At 37.1% G+C, this 18,353-nt stretch overlaps 1 protein-coding gene across 1 annotated transcript in view; it reads left to right on the forward strand.

Moving 5' to 3' along the window:
* EXOC2 (exocyst complex component 2) overlaps nt 1–18,353 on the forward strand; it is a 113,877-nt gene that overhangs the window by 42,455 nt on the left and 53,069 nt on the right. Inside the window, exons 11-14 of the mRNA XM_009948124.2 lie at nt 8,626–8,751; nt 13,409–13,533; nt 17,127–17,195; nt 17,457–17,614. Coding sequence (XP_009946426.1) covers nt 8,626–8,751; nt 13,409–13,533; nt 17,127–17,195; nt 17,457–17,614 — 478 coding nt within the window. The remainder of the gene's footprint in view (nt 1–8,625; nt 8,752–13,408; nt 13,534–17,126; nt 17,196–17,456; nt 17,615–18,353) is intronic.

An 18,353-nucleotide genomic window follows, 5' to 3' on the forward strand; every position in this document is an offset into this window, starting at 1 on the left:
TTGTTAGTAACTGTACTTTCAAGGCTCTCCTAAGCATAGTTGAAGAGTGGAGTGAGCTACTATACATGCTGAAGTAGTTGAAGGTGCTATCAGAAAATTGTGTATTAGAGATGTATTTAAATATATGCTTATTTTGGTTCTATGTCTAAGTATATATTTTTGTTCCAAGTGTGAATCCTTCATTCTCAGTAGTACTATCACATGAAAAGTGTGTGGTTGGTGGTTGGTTTGTTTGTTTGTTTTTTAAAAAAAGCCTCTGTGCTTGGATATTACTAGAGGTTAACACCATTTTGTAAAAATTGTCTGCAGTTGTAAGCATGTCCTAGCACTGTAAAGTAGCATAGTACAATCTCTGATGCAGCCTGAAAGAAGAAACCATGGCACATTTACAGGGCTGTAATGGTCTTGGATTTCTTTCCTGGAGTTTGTTTCAGGGGTTAGCAGAAGTCTTAGGTGTTTCAAATACTGTCTGTTTTCAGTTAATCTGACTTGTGTTAATAGTATTTCCAAAAACTAAAAGGTTATATCAAACTGTGCTAAGCTTTGTCACCTAATTTGGCAGTGTGACTTAAAGGCTGACAACTACCCACTGCAAAGTATTATTCAACTGGATGTTTCCTTTGATTTTTAGCAGACAGTTACTAATTGTAGAAGGTGCAGTAATCTGATCATTAGTTAATTGCTTGCATTTATTTCAATGGGTACAAGTAGGATGGGGAATTTTCTCAAGTCCTGTGTTCCAAGTACAGCAGCATTTTGGAGTGTATTTCCCTTGAATATCTCAGTATTTACACTGAGGGGAAACAGTACTTTAACACCTCTGTTGGTTTGCTGATTAGTCTTTATGCAGATTAATGTTTCATTACACGCTCAGATGTGGCTGTTGTTACTCACCCATCATTGCCTTCAGTCTATCTAGCTCTTGCTCTATATAGCCATAGCAGACCTTCCTCACTTGTGAGGTAAAAAAAATGCAGGCAGATGATGTTCGTGTTATGAGAAACTGCTGGAATCCAAGCCCACATGTTTTAAGGTGTGAGTGGATATGCATATATGACAGCAGATCAAAATTTCTCCAGTTCTGAAGTATGAGCAGCCAGGACAAAGAGACCAAACAGCATAGCCAAAGTCACAGTGGAAGCATGAGGCAGTACAGGGGATGCCCAAATTGTAAAGCTAGTGTCCTTACATTAAGCCGTTCTCCTGCTTCTGTGATGGTCAGATTCTTCCGTTAAAGGTGCAGTTGTAGGTATGGACCCATGTGCAACTGGCTGGAGCTCTAGCTCTGCTGATGTAATGCTTGTAAATATATGGATTTATTAACTTTTTATGTTTTCTGTTTAATGTGTCTGCTTTACTAATGGAATAGGCTCTTTTATTGTTTTTTTAAACTTTTTTTTATTGTTATGAATTTATTTCCTGAAGTGTTGTTGAATTCCTTTTATAAATCTGATCACATATCACTATTGCTGCCCACTGGAAGGACCTGAAGTAGGTAAAGCCAGTTTGCTGCTGTTACTTAGTATGTAGATGTATGTTAGAGTATATTAGAGAAAGGGAGGTGCATGAGACTGAATAGACAGGAAAAAGAGCATTTTTGAAGGCTATAAATATGAAGCTTAACATGGAAGAGCACAATGTTTACACAAAACAGTTGAATGATATACTGAATTGTGCTGATATTTTATGCCTTGTACTGGCTAAAGTCTGAGTTGCTGCTTCTGAACTTTGAACTTAGGATTTGTAGAAGTCTGGAGACTTTCAAACCTGGTACCTGGATAGTAAATTGTTTCCTTCAATCAAGATTTTACATATTTTTAATTTTTAACTTTACTTGGCAATTCCTCTATTATTAGGGCATAATTGTAGGTTTTCGCTAGGGTTTATGCTTCCAGACTTGTTGGAGTACAGGAAACATGGGGGATATAATGACGTAAAATGACATGAAAGTAAATGTAAATAAATGAGGTTTAGTTTAAAATTTGCCTGGGGCACTGGGCAGATAGCCAAAATGAGTTAAGCAATGGGATTCCTAGCATGAGTATCAGGGGAAGAAGCTCTGGAGGTTAAGACTGTTTTCTATGTGGCCAGTGGTTATTTGCTTAGACTTTAATAGTGGCTTAGTAAGTTTCGTGATCCTTTGAGCTAAAATGGGTACGGACTTTAATCCAGTTACTGTCAAACTGATTGAAAAAGTCTTCATTTCTTAACAGGGCTTTCTGAGATATTATGCAACATTATTCCAAATAATCTATCTGTTAATACCCTTTAGAAACTAAGACTGTAAATGGAAAGACTAACACAGTTGTAGTGTGAACTTTCTGCTCCTCTTTGGGTTGCAAAAATAGGTAATATACAACTCATGTTCCCAACATGGAGACAGCTCTTGAAATGGGAATATGCTAGTTTATTATGGTTTATGTTGTAGTACTTAATTGCTGTAAAAAAAAAAAATACAGTTTTTGCAGCAGTCAGTGTATGAGACACAGCTCTCCAGATATTGTAAAAAAACTACACAGGGTTTTTCTGTGCCGGAGTTAACAGCAGCTGGACATAGTGTGAAGGAGAGAGATGGATGCTTAGACCACGTTGCTCTTTCTTCTGTGCCACACTGAGATTCTATTCACCTTGCAATGAATGATCCATCTTTGTTAGATCAGACAGGCCGGCAAGGCTTGTGTCAAAAGGGCCTTCTCAATTTGTTATCCTAGCAGCCGGTTTTCTTCCATTGCCTTTGCTTACTGTACATCTGGAAGAAGACTTCTTGCAGCTGGGAGCCATTTCATGTCTAAACCACATCCCCTGTCCATAGCAGAAATACCCTTTTGACAGCAGATGTCAAGCAAACCCTTAATGAGTTATTAATTAAAAAAAAAAAAAATATCAATACAAAATTTGGCAGTGGATTTGTTTTCCTCTTTTACCACCTGTATCTATAACTTTGCTGTTACTTGGAATTTTTAGTTGAATCTGACATGTTCAGAAGTGAAGGGGGCATTCTTATTTTCTATAATACTTTAAATAATATTTAGAGTATTATAAAAAAAGTAAATAATGTGATTAAAAAGCAGCACGGGTAGTTTAAAATCAAAATTTAAAAGATTAGTACTAGTGAAGATAAAATGAAACTCTTCTGTGGCCAGAATTTTACCTTGGTTTCTGCTCTAGTCTTTTAAGTCCTTATTCGGGCAATTGAGTAAAAGCAGGTTGTTTTCAAAGTTGCTGAAGATTTTAATGTCCACGGGTGCATTTTACTAGTGCTAGTAAAATGACATTTTTATTTATGTGCTGAACTTGAGGCGTTTGGCTCTTGCTTCAGTATTTTTTGGCCTGCAGGACTGACAATAAGACTCACCATTAGGCTGTGAAATACTTAGAACACCACTAGAAATAATCAGCCCAATTACCCTTTTTGTGGTAAACTGAAAAATAGTTTCAGTATAAATATATTCAATATAATGAGGACTAGCCTTAAGATTTTAAGAAAGCATTAATTTTTAAATGTATTCCAAAAATATTTTTCCATAAAGTGCAGCAATTTTAATCTTCCACACATCTCTCTGCTAGAAATACAATCCATTTTCTTCTCGATCATTTAAAAATGTCAGATGTCTAATAAATGTGAGGTTAGAAAGAAAAAGTACTGAAGAAAAAGAATAAAATGCAGTCATTCATCTGTCAAGCAGGTGAATTTTTCAGTAATTTTTCCTGCTTGCCTAATTTCTTGCCTAGACAAATTGAAATTCTTAGTGCGGTGTCCTTGAAAGGAATCTCATCCTGGTTGTGTCGGTGCAGGCTCCAGGCAGTGTGTGTTTGGTCAACAAGCAACAGTGGGTGGTCAGGCTGTAGCACAGGACAAGGGCCCGCTGTGCACAGGAAAAAATGTTCAAAGGTGTTTAAGGGTGGTAAGGAAGTCTGCTGCCCTTCAGAGAGTCCGGAGGCTATAGATCAGCCTTCCCTCACTATTGTAGCCTGTGAGAAAAATCACTGTAAGATACATAATGGATGAAAGAATACAGTAACTGTATTCACCTGGTTACACATCTGTAGGGTCTCTTTTTTTTTTTTTTTTTTTTTTTTTTTTTTTTTTTTTTTTTTTAAATCTTGCTGATTTATGACAGAGTCTGTGTAATGACTGATGTTTGACCTACTGTGGAAAACTACACTGCAAAACTACTCAGCCTGAGCTTGGTCACTTGTTAACAATTTTCTTTGTCACTGCAAAAAGTACTGGCACTATATTATCCCCTGATCAACTATTCCAGTAGCTTTTGTAAAAAGCTTTAGCTGAATGTCACATAAGTGATGTACTGGGCTGGCAGAATTGCAGAGTGGCTGAGGCTGGGTTACAGAAGGGAGGCAAGAGATGTATTAGTCCCACAAGAAATCTCTGCCTGTAAGACTGCGAGGGGAAAAAAACCAAGCAGAGCTGTGAAGCAACAGGTATCGTAGAACAATTTTTACACTCAGTTTGGTAATAGTTTTGAAATAAGAAAGTAAAGCTGCTAGAAAAAAATTCAAATTATTGTCTGTTTTAAAAATAATGGAAAAATCTATTTTAGGCGCACTTCACATTAGTCATCTCTTTCACTGAGGCTGCAACATGCTGCATGCAGGTAGCCTCTAAAAACTGGTGTCAAGGTGTGTACGTCAGCCATAGGTACTGGAGGCACATAAGTACCTTGTAGCAACTCCAGTACTGAGAAAACTTAGAGAAAACCTGCAATTAGGAGTCAGCATAGGTGACTTTTGATTTACAGGAAGTGAAAGCACAAATTAATGACCTCCAAAAAGCATGGCACACTTTTTTTTCAGGTCCTTATTTTGGTGAGCTCTTACTGCAGAACAGTAGGATGTCTAAAAAAAATCATTGAACTCTTTATATTTCGCACAGTATCTGTATGTTTTTGTTTTGTTCTACATAACTTTAAAATATCTGTGCACAAAAAGTTGAAACCCAGTAAAATCCTTTAAAACCAAAAAAATAAAGCGATGTTAAGATCCTTAAAACTTCATATTTGATCTTCTCATGATTTTCCAGTTGTAAACGTAATAAGGCTTTAATTATTATAAAATAATTGTCATGGCTGTTTGGTAGAAGAGGAGAATGTAGTACATTTATTTTTCCTGTGTTTCCTTGGATAAATATACAGTTGGCACTGGAATCACTGACAGATATACTCCATATAGATGCTGTATTTTGGAAAAAAAATACTTCTGTAACTTCAAACATGCAGTTTTGTTTTTGTTTTTTTTTTTTAAATAGGATCTGCCAGGAATGTATTATTCATGCTGTTTATACAACATCTTAAAACCTGTTACAGTAAAGTCAATTCCTTGAAACTTTAGATTGTTGCTGTCCTATATTCAGGATCTAGGAATGTAGAAATAGTACACAAATCGGATAATGAGTCTGCAGTAAATTATTGTTTGGGGAGTTTATTTAGGTTTATAAATATTATTGACTACAGTCCATGCTAATATTAATTCATTGTATTACATTATGCTGCTAAATTTAAGCTGCTGGCTCCAGAGAGAGAGCAAGTTGGGATGGGAGAAAAATTGCTTGTAAGTTAACTCTCAGTTTTTTACAAGATTTATGTATTAGTGTGCAGTCTTCAAGCGCTATCTTCTGGTTGGGTGAAAGCAAAATCAGCTTTGCTAATGTAGTCCAGATGTTTATTAGTCCTGAGGGTATATGTGCCGTTGTAGTTCCCTGCTGCTGTGTTATACTTGCTTGTAATGCTAGACAACCAATTAAGAAATTAGTTCATGTTAAACTTTCTTTTCCTGGTACGGCTGCAAACCGATGATGTGGTTTCTCTGGTGGAACAAGAGAGTATTCTTTACATGTTTTCTATTACTGGTGAATATATATACACCATTTGGGTGGCGTGAGGTTAGTGTATCAGCAGCAATACAGAATTTTCAGTTTTTCAGCTACCTCAGGCAAATGGTTTTAATTGAAGTAATTCACATTAAGATGTTTTGGTGTGTCTGTCTTAATTCTGAGGTTTAATTTGCACTGTCATTTTTAGAAGCAATCTGTTTACAAGAAATTCCTCATATTAACAAGGTGTTTGAAGGGTAAGAGTTTAACTTCTATGTTAAGACTTTGAATGGGGAAATTTAGGTGTATCATGGCTTTTTCTAATTGTAGTTTTTGTGAAGATAGCATTGCTGCACTTTTGTGGGTTTTTTTTTTGTTTGTTTTGGGGTTTGGTTTTTTTTAGTATTATCTTTTAACTAGCAATGCCTCTAACAATTGTGATTTGTCCTTGGCATGTATTTTTTTTCACCCAAATAAAATATGTAGATATGTAAAATCTCTGAGTCAAATTCTTACGGAAGCCCAAGAACTATGTGAGGCACTTAAAATTTCTTGTCTTCTGTACAATTTTCTTTTTTGTTCTGAGTGGAATCTCTGTAAGATATTGAATGCATGCTTGTTTTTAATCTGGAGAGGAAGAAATTGGTAGGTTTTTTACTTCATTCTGCAGGCTTGCTGGAATGTTTTCGCAGAAGTTAATGTTGTAAATTTGTAATAATTAAGATATGTTTTAGAAGTCATAGATGCAGATGTGTGACCTTCCACAGATCTGTTACATAAATGGTAGCATAGTACGTGTCCATAACTAACTACTTGCACTTGCAACATACATACCTACTTTAAAAACTTCTGATAGCTTTAGGATTTTTTCCTTATTATTCTGTATTTAGTTCATTCAGACAGAAAAGCATTTGCCCAAATTCTTGTTCAAACTCATTGTAGAACTTCTCCATGGTGATGGTGGATAGTAAATCACTGTAGCAGTCCATATTCCTGAAAACTCAGGAATTTTAAAGGTGTCATAAAGATCAGTTGTTTTTAATAAGTGGTGTAGGATTTAAATAGTCAATAAAATCGTAGCACAGGCTAAAGATAGCACAGATGAGTTCACCAAGTCAGTTAATGCAGTGTGTCTGTCACAATTGTGAACTGCATATCAATGGATCTATTTACTTAATGTTTCATAATATGAACAGTAGTAAGATGAATAGAGGAACCAACAGCTCGATAATGACAATGCCTCGGTGAGGCCGCAGTGAAAGACCACAGGAAATCTCTTTGAAAGCCTTTTAAAGAATTATGGGAGGAAGAACTTCTTTCAAGAGGAACTAAAACCCAATACCGTCACCTATTGGAAGTTTGCGATAAGTTTCATAATAATTACTATTGCTCTCTAGGCCCCAGATGTTGAAGTGAAGTGACTGGGTGTATCTTTACTGCCATAATGGTCTGACAGCAGCATAAATTCAGAATAAATAGTCTCCAAATCCTTTTTACTTTGTGTTACTCTTGAATCTGAGTGTTGTAATGTTGCAGCTGGTATTCTTACTATGTGGCCTTCCTGTCATTTTAAGTGAATGTAGGTGTTGATGGAAAAGATCAAGCAATATAAACTCAAGCACTGAGATTCTCACTACAAAATTCAGCATGGATTACCAGGAGAGGTTTCATCTTGATATAAGAAAGAAATTTTTTTACTGTGAGAACAATCAATCACTGGAGCAACCTCCCCAGGGACGTGGTAAAGTCCCCATCACTGGAGGTTTTCAAGACTCAACTGGGCAGGGTGCTAGGTAATCTCACCTAGGCTCCTTTTCCCACAAAATGTTGGACCAGATGATCTTTGGAGGTCCCCTCCAACCTGGACTGTTTTATAATTTCATGAATTGGGATTAATTCAAGTTTAGCTGATACTGCTAAGTTGGCCAATGCTGAAATCGTTTTTGATGGTTATTTTCAGAAATGTATCTGTATGGTGAAATGCATAAAGCAGCAATTTAGACTTTGAGAAATGTTGTCAGTGTTGCAGTACATTAAAAATCATCATGATCTGCTTATTACGGTATGGTTGTTTTCCAGAATGTGCATTAGACTCCAAGTGTCCATCTCCATCAGATTAGATCATTGCTTAGGGCATGCTAATAGTGACCTACATATGGTCAGGCACCGAAAGACAAAAATAATTATTTGGTAACAGTAACTGTTTCACTGGGAAATATTGGTCAATCTGTGGATATATGTGTGTGAGGTGTTTTACAGACATACACAGGCATATGATGCTATTAGTTCATCTGCTTCATGAAGGATAGATTCTTTCTGCCTGAACTCAGCACAGGTTAAACAACTCAAAAGTTGTTGAACATTCTGCCCTTAACTGCTTCAGCTGGAGGCACAAGAAACTGTTGCTGTTGAAAAGCATATTTAGACACGCACCAGAAGAAAAGTTATGCTGTGTCGCTAATGGCATAAATACGTGTTCATCCATGGCTTTCAAGCAACTAATGGTAAACATTGATTAAAGTAAAAACAGAGAAACATGCAGACCAAAGAATGGTATTTCCCACGTGGTACTTCCAGTTTTGGCTTTGCTACAGAAGTCAATAGTGGTATTACTGAATTGCATTGATGTAGATGAACAGACAGTGTAAATAAGCAAGATTAAGAATGTTTTCACTAGATAGCTTTGTCTTATATCACTTCAGAATTAAATTAGAATTCCACATGCAGTGTGCAATTTCATATGTCAATTGATGTGCAACACCATTTTAACTTTTTTTTCCCCTCCCTCTCACTAGGCAACTCATTGCTCCATAGCCCCATGTTAGACCTGGACAGTGATGTGCGTCCATCACCAATTGGCCATCTTAGTCAAACTGCTTCATTGAAAAGGGGCGGCAGCTTTCAGTCTGGCCGTGATGATGGTAGGTAGCTGTTTTAATTGGAAAAACAAAGCTGCAGTTCCCTATGTCCAGTGTGTGGTGTAATCAAAAAACTCAGACAGAAACCCACATTTTGTGTATTTGGTTTGTTTGTTTCCAAATAAAATTCTTTCTTCTTGTGCATTACCATTGCTTAGTAAAGGGGTCCTCTGTGATTTTTGCAAGCAAAGAGCAGAAATCTACTTCTTAAAATATAGCCAAGGTTATAAGAGGTTTTTTTCCTGCAAAACCAGAATATTTTTTTTTTTGGCATACATAACCACCTACTGCCTACCACCTTTTCCTGCTGTTACCTTTTGAGTGTGTTTGCTAAGATGGCTCTCCTTGCATTTACTTCTTCTGGGACTTCACATATCTAGTCTTTGTTCTCTAATTCTGAAAACTCAGAAAGGGAAACAAAAGTGTGTGACTAAGCTTGAGCAGTGTGTCCACAACCAGCTGAGCCCTTGTGTGCCATAACTGTCTTCAAGACCCTCAGGAGTCTTGAAGTAGTGACATCACTGGAGACAGAAAACTTTTTTTTTCACAGGATAGGTCATTTCTTACCAAAGTACTTTTCTCCAGAAAGTGAGGTTTTATGAAGAACTTTCTGGCTTTGGTCTGCTTTCATGTTGCTCTTCTGCCAGTTCTTTGGACTTACTTGAAGAAACATCTATAAACATCTGTTGGTTTTTTTTTCGAGCAAGAGGAGGAATGAAGGGACTCTTTCAAGAACATAGAATGAAGAATAATGAGAATTGTACATTCTTGTGCTGCCACAGTGTACCTTCATATGCAAAACAAATTATGTCACAGTTTGAGGTTGAATGTTTGTATTTCAAAATATAAATTATATAGACTCTTCAAAATATACACATATACCAAGTAACTACATTATGGTATTACTGTTGTCCTTTCTCAGCCCAAAACCTTGCATGAAGTTGAATAACAAGTGTTACAGAGTGACACACTAAATTGCTGGTTGTTGTTGGATAGTGTCCACTAATACACATGCAGCACTTAATACAGGAAGCAACATCAAAAATCAATTTTATTTTTTCCTTGTTCGAATTCTTTTGCATGTGGCTCTGCTTAAATAGCTGCATCTATGGGAGGCAATTTTAATTCAATCAGTTGTCTTTGCTTTTACAATATTAATTATGGGTCTGTAACCTTTTACAAGCTGGAAAAGGTAAGCCTTCAACAAGCTTTGCAGATTCTGTAGCCAGCAGGTTCAACCAGGATTTAAAGGAAAACTGGAGGATCAGAGCATCATAATGCCTTAGGAACCCAATTCACTGCAAAGACCCTAGAGTCAGAATGAGCTGCCTCTAAGTTGAGTTCATTGGTACTTAGTTGCATGTTTAGAACACCACGTGTTTAGAACAGTTGAAAGCTCTACCATCCTTGTTTTTCTCTGAGCAGAGAGCCAAAGCAAACCAACCGTTTGTGATACTAGTGCAGAAGCTGCCATTCCAAATATGCCATAGAATCATAGAATGTATTGGGTTGGAAGGGACCTCTAAAGGTCATGAGTCCAACCCCCCTGCAATAAGCAGGGACATCTCTAACTAGGTCAGGTTGCTCAGAGCCCCATCAAGCCTGACGTTGAATGTCTCCAGGGATGGGGCTTCCACTATCTCTCTGGGCGACCTGTTCCAGTGATCCACCACCCTCATATTAAAAAACTTTTTCACAGAACCACAGAATGGTAGGAGTTGGAAGGGACCTCTGGAGATCATCTAGTCCAGCTCCCCCACCAAAGCAGGTTAGCCTAGAGCAGATTACACAGGAACACGTACAGACAGGTTTTGAATATCTTCAGAGATATTTTTCCTAATGTCCTAAACTTTTTCCTAATGTCCAACCTAAATCTACCTTTTTCTAGCTTAAAACCATTACCCCTCATCTAATCGCTACAAACCCCTGTGAACAGTTCTTCCCCTGCGTTCTTATAGGCCCCTTTCAGGTATTGGAATGTCGCTGTAAGGTCTCCCTGGAGCCTTCTCTTCTCCAGGCTGAACAACCCCAACTCTCTCAGCCTGTCTTCATAGGAGAGGTGCTCCAGCCCCCTGATCATTTTCATGGCCCTCCTCTGGACTTGCTCTAACAGGTCCACATCCTTCTTGTGGTGGGGCTCCAGAGCTGGGTGGAGTACTCCAGGCAAGGTCTTACCAGGGCAGAGTAGAAGGGCAGAATCACCTCTTTTGATTTGCTGGCCACACTTCTTTTGATGCAGCCCAGGATGTGATTAGCCATGATGTGCTCTGTTTTCAAGTTGCTTGTGCATCCTTCTGTTTTTTTAGCAAATTTAAGGAAGGGTGTCTCTGGGTTGTTTTGGTGTGGGGTTTTTTTTCCTCAATGTGATTGACAATGATTGTCCATGAGATTGTTTGAACAAATTACTTTTAATTTGAAAATGCAGCATTCAAATAACATTCAGCTCTTGCTTGAGCATATTTTCATAAGGATATGTAAACAGTAGTTCTAGTTTCATCTTTAGGATGTTATAGCACAGATTATAATAGAATAAAAGCAAATTTCTACTTTAATATAGATTGGAGCTTTCTCTAGCAAAGAAGTCAAAATATCCTGAATTTATGGCCAGAATGTCCTTTTGACATGATGTGCAGGAGCTTATTGTAATGAATGTCTGCCCTATGCAGGCTTGGGACTAAGCCTGAAGTATGCTTCCTGCAGGGGAAAAAGAATTTCATACATGAATTGAATCTTGCCAGTGTGTTTCCACCTAGGAACAAATGCCCCTGGTTATAACCTTGAGTTGGTGCTGGAGCTTTTGGAAAAGATGAAATGGTTTCTTGGATGAGCTGAAATCTTTTGGTTAGAACTTGGGGCTTGTTGGTGTTACAGAGCCTCTGATGCTATAGCAGCGTTGACACAGTTTTCTGGCATAGGCACAATTTACAAGAGGACTTTTTCTGCTACTTGGGTCTAGACCAGTTCTCTGACAGTCATAAACCAAGCTATCAAAAGTAGTGCTCTGACATCCTATCTATGTCCACACTATGAGCTTTGCTAGTTGAGCTTTGAAGTTTTCCTGCCTCCTAAACACAGGCGTCACTATCAGCAGAGTTATACTTCAGTTATGTCAGTCTCTCTCCAAGTTTTGGGCTTCCATTGTGATTTTCAAATACTCATCCAGAGTCCCTAAACTTTTTGCCCCTGAGGAAAAAGAACATTTTGGGTATTGCAAATGTTTATTCACCCACTAAAGAGATGGACCGATATTTGACCCTTACCTTGACAAATGGATGCTACTGAAGGCATACTGTACTTCAAGGAGATTCAAGACTGGCCACCAACGCAATAAAATAACAAGGCTGTGGTGAAGCCTGGTAGTTAACTAATGTGCTATTACACAGCTATTTTTGCCTAACTGGTAAATTCCTGTCTTGTGTAGGCATATTCTCAAGCAGAGTGAAGACAAAAAGTGCTATTTTGCCCAATATTTTTCTTCATTTCCACAGAGTCATGTAGGATGATACTGTATTTTTAACTTTATAATTTATAAAAGACCAGAGTTTATACACAAAAACGCCACCCCAACAGACATGGACCTCTTTAAGTGTTTTTGTTTCATTTTGTGTGGCTTTGTTTGGTTTTCTGGGGTTCTTTTCTTTTTTCTTTTTTTTTTTCCCCAAAAAATCTGTGATTTCTTTTTCCAAGTGTTCTAATGTGGACTGTAATTCTTGAGGTGACATATAAGTCTCTTTATAACAATACCCTGTTTTGTTAAAATGTCGTAATTGAGAAAGCTTCAGTGGAGAAGACAGATGGTTATAGAAAAGTATTTCATTTATTTTCTGTGTTAGTACTTTTCTTCTGCCCCTGTTCAGCTTTCTCTTTACCTCCCCGCCAACCTCTTTTTGCCCTGTTTGATAAGAAACTGAGAAAATTTATCTGCTGCCAAAATGTAAGCTATTTTCCTGATGTGTTTTAATAGATGGTGAACCAGGAGTGTAAGTAGGTTTGTGAAGTGAGAGATGCCTCAGTATTACATGTTGTGATTGTGTTGTTCATCCAGGAATCTCACTATATGATTAGTGATATGTTTATTGAGTTTTAATGAGATTGTTGGTATCCCCCCTGTTTTTCAGATAAAAAGACTTTACCGAACAAATGAAATGAAGATGAGAGGTTGGCAACTTGCCCCTGGCCACAATGGAAAATTTTTTTGAACTGCAAATAAAGCAGATCTTCCAGTTTCCATTGTTTGCCTTTATCACTAGCCCATCCTAGCAGCTTTGCTTCTTCAGCATCACCACCTCATCATTTGAAACTTTTAACGGCTTGATTGCTTTCATATTACCTTACCTTTTAGAGTGATTTGAAGACAGAAGACCTGCTGAATGGATTGTTAGGTGGATTGCATTAGATACCCCTACAAAGGGGCCTATTCTTTGTATGCTGTCATAGTGTTCACACCTTGTAAGCATAGGAGAAGAGAAGAAAGAGCCTGTATGTGTAGCAATTGTGTACACGTATATGGACAGGGTTTTAAATTTTTTCATTCCTATCTGAAAGGTTTTATATATACTGTATAGTAACTATACTTGCAGCAGCAAGATAGTAGTACATTTTTTATTATTAATTCCAAGTTTTTGATTTCTGCTTTTTCCATCCCCTCACCCTCTTTTAGCTTGGCGATACAAAGCTCCTCATCAAGTTGTATTTGTTGAAAAGTTGACAAAACTTGTTGTAAGTCAGCTGCCCAATTTCTGGAAGCTCTGGACTTGTTACGTGAATGGAAGTTTATTCAGTGAGGTATGGATTCTTCTATATAAATGACTTTTAAGTAACAAAACTCCATATTATGTTTGAAGTATTGTCTTTCACTGGAAGAAGTGATTACTTATTTTAATCAGAGACTTATAAAACAATATGTGGACTCTTACACATTTGAGATGGTACCTTGACTAGTAAGGTGTCTTGCAATACTAACATGTAGAAGTGAGATTTTTATTTTTAAAAGAATAAAAGTGTACAGTGGAATTACTTAGAATTCTGCCAGTGGTGTGTCTGTGTGCGTTGCAGATGCTGGAGGGAATATCTGTGTAGTTTCACCTCTTGCTCATAGCTGGCCCGCTGCCTTTCATTGGTGATCTGAAGAAACAGCAAATTGCATGAAGGATAGAGATATATAAAAGACAATCATGCAGAAAAGAATTGTTTCCTTTCATTGCAGCAAGAGTACTCATTTCTTGAGCTTTAAGTATTTGGAAGTGAGGATAGGTTCGAGACCAGAGTTGCAAAATGACCAAGGCTCAGAGTGGTATGCACAGACGTACTATAGGGAGTTTAGTCTGGAGGTGCAGTCAGCTGCAGTCATCTGTCCTTCTAGTCCTTCTTGCTCAGATGATCTGGCTTTTGCAAATTATGTAAATATAATCTTGATAATCCAAGAAGCAAGGAGGGAAAAAAGAGTAGTGATTCATGACGTGCCATTTTTATATGCACACTATTAACAGATTTTGAAAGGATACATTTCATAATTAATTTGATATGGGTGGCTTACCCAGCTGACAATCATAATCATTACCAGATAAATAAATAGCTTTGGAGTTTGTGTTATTGCTAAAATTTGGTCACAGAACTATGTTATGTTTTACAGAGAGCTCGCTTCTGGTTCCCAAGCCATGTTGTTTCTTCTCCAGAAGGAGAACTGTAGTGATGGCATATTCCCAAGGAGCATGTTTGACAAAGACAACCCCATGATTGAAGTGTAGTGTAAGGCAGCTCTCTGTTCTGTCAACAGAGAATAAGACACTAGTTCACACCTCATCTGTATAGCTATCACTGGGAAGTCCTGCTAACTACAGTTTGGACTCCCACATTCTGGGTCCTAAAAATCTCTGAATACAAGGTCTGTAAAGAGATGTAGAGACAGTTGGCATAATACAGAGCAGGTGGAAAATAAGCAGGCTTTTGGACGTGTATATTATTCAGATCAGCTTCTATATCAAACCTAAAAGTTTGTGAATCTAAAACGTATCTGTTTAACAGTTGCCTTATTTAATTTGTTGAGACGATTTTATCCTGCTGTGCCATGTCCTACTGTGCTTAAATCCTTAAGTCATTACAGCTACACTATTCCACTACAAAATTATTCCTAAAGCAGAACTGCAGCCATAAATATCTACTACTCTTTGCAGCTTATAGTAGAAAGTAAAATAAAAACCTTGGGAAAAGGAAATTTGGAAGCTTATTTTATGCTTTCCTTTCACCTGCTAAGTTATTGTAGTTTTTTCCTCCAAGTACAATGAAAAAGAAAGCAATTTCTAGAGAAACTGAGACTTGAACTGTAAACAAGGCTGAGAAATTCTGCTCATGAAAATGACTACAAGTGGAAAATGCAGTGATCTTATGTCATGTCTGAACAAAACATTGTTTCCATGTATTAAAAAAAAAAAAAAAAGAGGAGGTGGTAATTTTCCTGTTAGCCTTTAAGGTACATCTACTCCTTCTGTTGGGCCAGATTCTGAGATTGTGAGAAATTGATCCCCATGCATTTGATTTCTTCTGCTCCTTTGGTCTTTATAGAAGCCCCTCAAGTTCTTGGGGACAGAGGAAGGATGGTGCCCTCGGTTCCTTATGTCTGTTCTGCATGCCACAATCAGCTGAGGACAGGGGGGAGGAGGGGGGTGGCACAAGCTAGAAGACTTACATCATTGCATCATTACACATCACATTCAAGACTTAAGGTTTATAAGTTTTTCTGTCAGAAACCGTACAGATTTTAATTGTCCATGAAGAAATTTCTTTTACTTTGTTGCTTGCTATTTATTCATTCAGGAAGCAAGGTGATTGCTACAGTTTTTTAAGAAAAGTCCTGTGGGGTAGAGGGTCATTTTGGTTAGCTTATTCAAGTCTTCAAGACATTTTAAAAATGTGGGAAGAAAATCCCCACATATGAATTTCAAGCTATATTTTCTCTTGTTTAGTTTGTAGGTTTTTGGGGCTTTGGGGGAAGTGTTCTTTTCACTTCTGAAAGGTTAGCTATATGCCTTAAAATACTGTCAGTTAAAGATTTACGTGATATTTTCAACAGTTTAAAAAGTTGAGTTCTTTGAATCACTCTAGGTGAAATCACATGTGTGAGTAGTAACCGTTGATCTTACCACAAGATAGTTTTGGTCTGTCTGTGCAGGAAGAATTTAAGATTGGTCTTCAGCAAAACCACTAAGAAGAAAAAAATAAGTATCAAAGACCTGTGACTTTTTTGTTCTTCTTTAATCCAGCTGTAAAACAGTGTGAATTTTAAGTTGCTACCTGAGGTTTAAAGGAATACAGCTTATTTTCTTTTTAAGGCATTATTATATGCAGCAATAACTCGAGTGTTGTTCTCCTTGTCTGAAACTGTATTAATTCAGGGCTTTAAAGTACAAGAGTTTCATATCTATGTGTTTTCTGAAACTGTTAAGCAGGGTTATTTCTCTAATTTTTGCTCACTTCAAATTGTTTATTTTGCCTTAAATCTGAAATGCTTTAGCTAAAGAGGGAATTTGAAAAATATATCATTTGAAAGTAATGACTAGAAAGTAAAGTGATTCTGTTGTCATGTTATTGCACTTCTTGTCCAGTAGATGTTGCTGTACATACATAAAATAGGAGGGTTTCTAACTACAAAATTCTACATCTGTACTTAACCCAGTATTTGAAATAACTTTTTCAGTATAATTTACTGTGTTCTCAGTAGACTCCACAGAAGGCTAGAACTACAAACAGGAAGACTACTAGTCAAACCATGTTTTTCTTCGACTGTAACTGTCTCATGAAAAGTGTACTCACATTCCTCAAAGTGAACTGTCCTTGAAGATGCTGATTATTTTGCAGAGTCTCTTTTACAGTTAGTTGAATTTTTTAAAAAGCACTGTCAACAAAAGGCTGTTCTATTCCTAAAAAACAAACAAAAACCCCTCAATCTTCCCTTGTCCTTATTCCAAGAACTGTCTCCTACTTCACATTGATGTCCTTCTCTGGGCAGCTTCCATGGTGAGAAAATACAGTTTCTTCCTATAAACTTGATGCACAATTGGACTATATATGTTTTAGCTCTCACTAACAGTGAGAAAACTTTGATGTCATGAAGTTTGTAGTGCTTGGGCTATGAGCTTATCTCTGACTTTGTCTTAAATACACATTGTTCCTTGGGATTAAACGTTAGTGCACTGACCTACAGTAAGTAAGAGTTTATTGATATATATAGTCTTTGCTTATTGAGGTGCTATGAGTTAGTTTTTATAATTGCATCATAAACTTGTGGGTTTTCACTTCTTCACTTTGAAAACTCTTTTTCAGAATTATTTTAACAGTGATTATGAGATACTTACACTTTTCAATTTTCTCGTTTTCACAAGACTGCTGAAAAATCTGGCCAAATGGAAAGATCAAAGAAAAATGCTAGACAAAGACAAAATGATTTTAAGGTAAGTTATAGGGGCGGGGGGGGAACACGACACTTTTCTTTCAATTGTGCTTCATAGCAAGATGCTTTAGTGTCACCATCTTGAAAATCAGATTTCTTAAATCATCTGCGTGCCCTTATACCTCCTTCTCCTCTACTCATTACCATGTGAAGCCACCTGTAAATCATATATTCCAAGCTGCTGTGTATAGCAAGTACGTGGCTGCTTGAGCACATCGATGGAGCTTTTTGCTTGATTTTTCTTTCCCTTCTTCTGATGCAGAAAATGATTCAGGAAGTGATGCACTGTCTGGTAAAACTTATCCGTGGAGCTTTGCTTCCGTTCAGCCTCAGAGAAGGAGAATCAAGACAGTATGGTGGCTGGGAGATGAAATCTGAACTTTCTGGCCAGTGGCTAACACATGTTATCCAGACTGTAAGGTAAAGATCTGTGGACCTAAATGATGCTGTTCCTGGAATATATGTGCTTTAAGACAAATTGTTTTGTTTATTGAATTAAATACCCTGAGTAGTGAGAATGTTAATGTTTCAAAAATAGGATTTAAAAAAAAAATTACTTACGGCAGATTTAGGATTCTATGTGCAAGTATAATTAATAATGTCTCATGATGTAGCTTTATTACATAATGATACATTCAATTTTTTTCCCGTAGCATCTTATGAAAAGATTTGAATAAAATACTTGCCCGGCATAGCATAGACTCTCCATGAATGAAACAGGACTTGATTCTTTAGGGTAGAAAGCAATTATCTGCTTCATTTGCTACACATCTTCCTATCTCTGCCAAAATGGGTAAAGATAGTGTGATTCTCAATATACTATCATTCTTAAGTCATAATTTACTTTTACAGTTGTTTTATGGAAAGTGATACTCCTCCTTATAATGCCATTCTGCTTATAATTACATTGTTTATAAACTTAGTAAAGTGCACATCATTAATTGCAAAATGTCTCATTAATATACAGAATTCTCTTCCATTTGTTTATGGAGGATGTAAGAACTGTCATTATCTTTTGGCAGCTTGAGCAATACCTGGATATGATAGTGTACTTTTTATCTGTGGTTTTCAAAGTAGGTAACAAGCCAAGCACAGAGGAAGAAAAGAAAGGGGTATAATTGTGTATAGATATTCTTATTGGGGATGGAGCTAACAGTGA

This window comes from Leptosomus discolor, chromosome 8, assembly GCF_034619465.1.
Source record: "Leptosomus discolor isolate bLepDis1 chromosome 8, bLepDis1.hap2, whole genome shotgun sequence".
Classification (NCBI taxonomy): domain Eukaryota; kingdom Metazoa; phylum Chordata; class Aves; order Leptosomiformes; family Leptosomidae; genus Leptosomus; species Leptosomus discolor.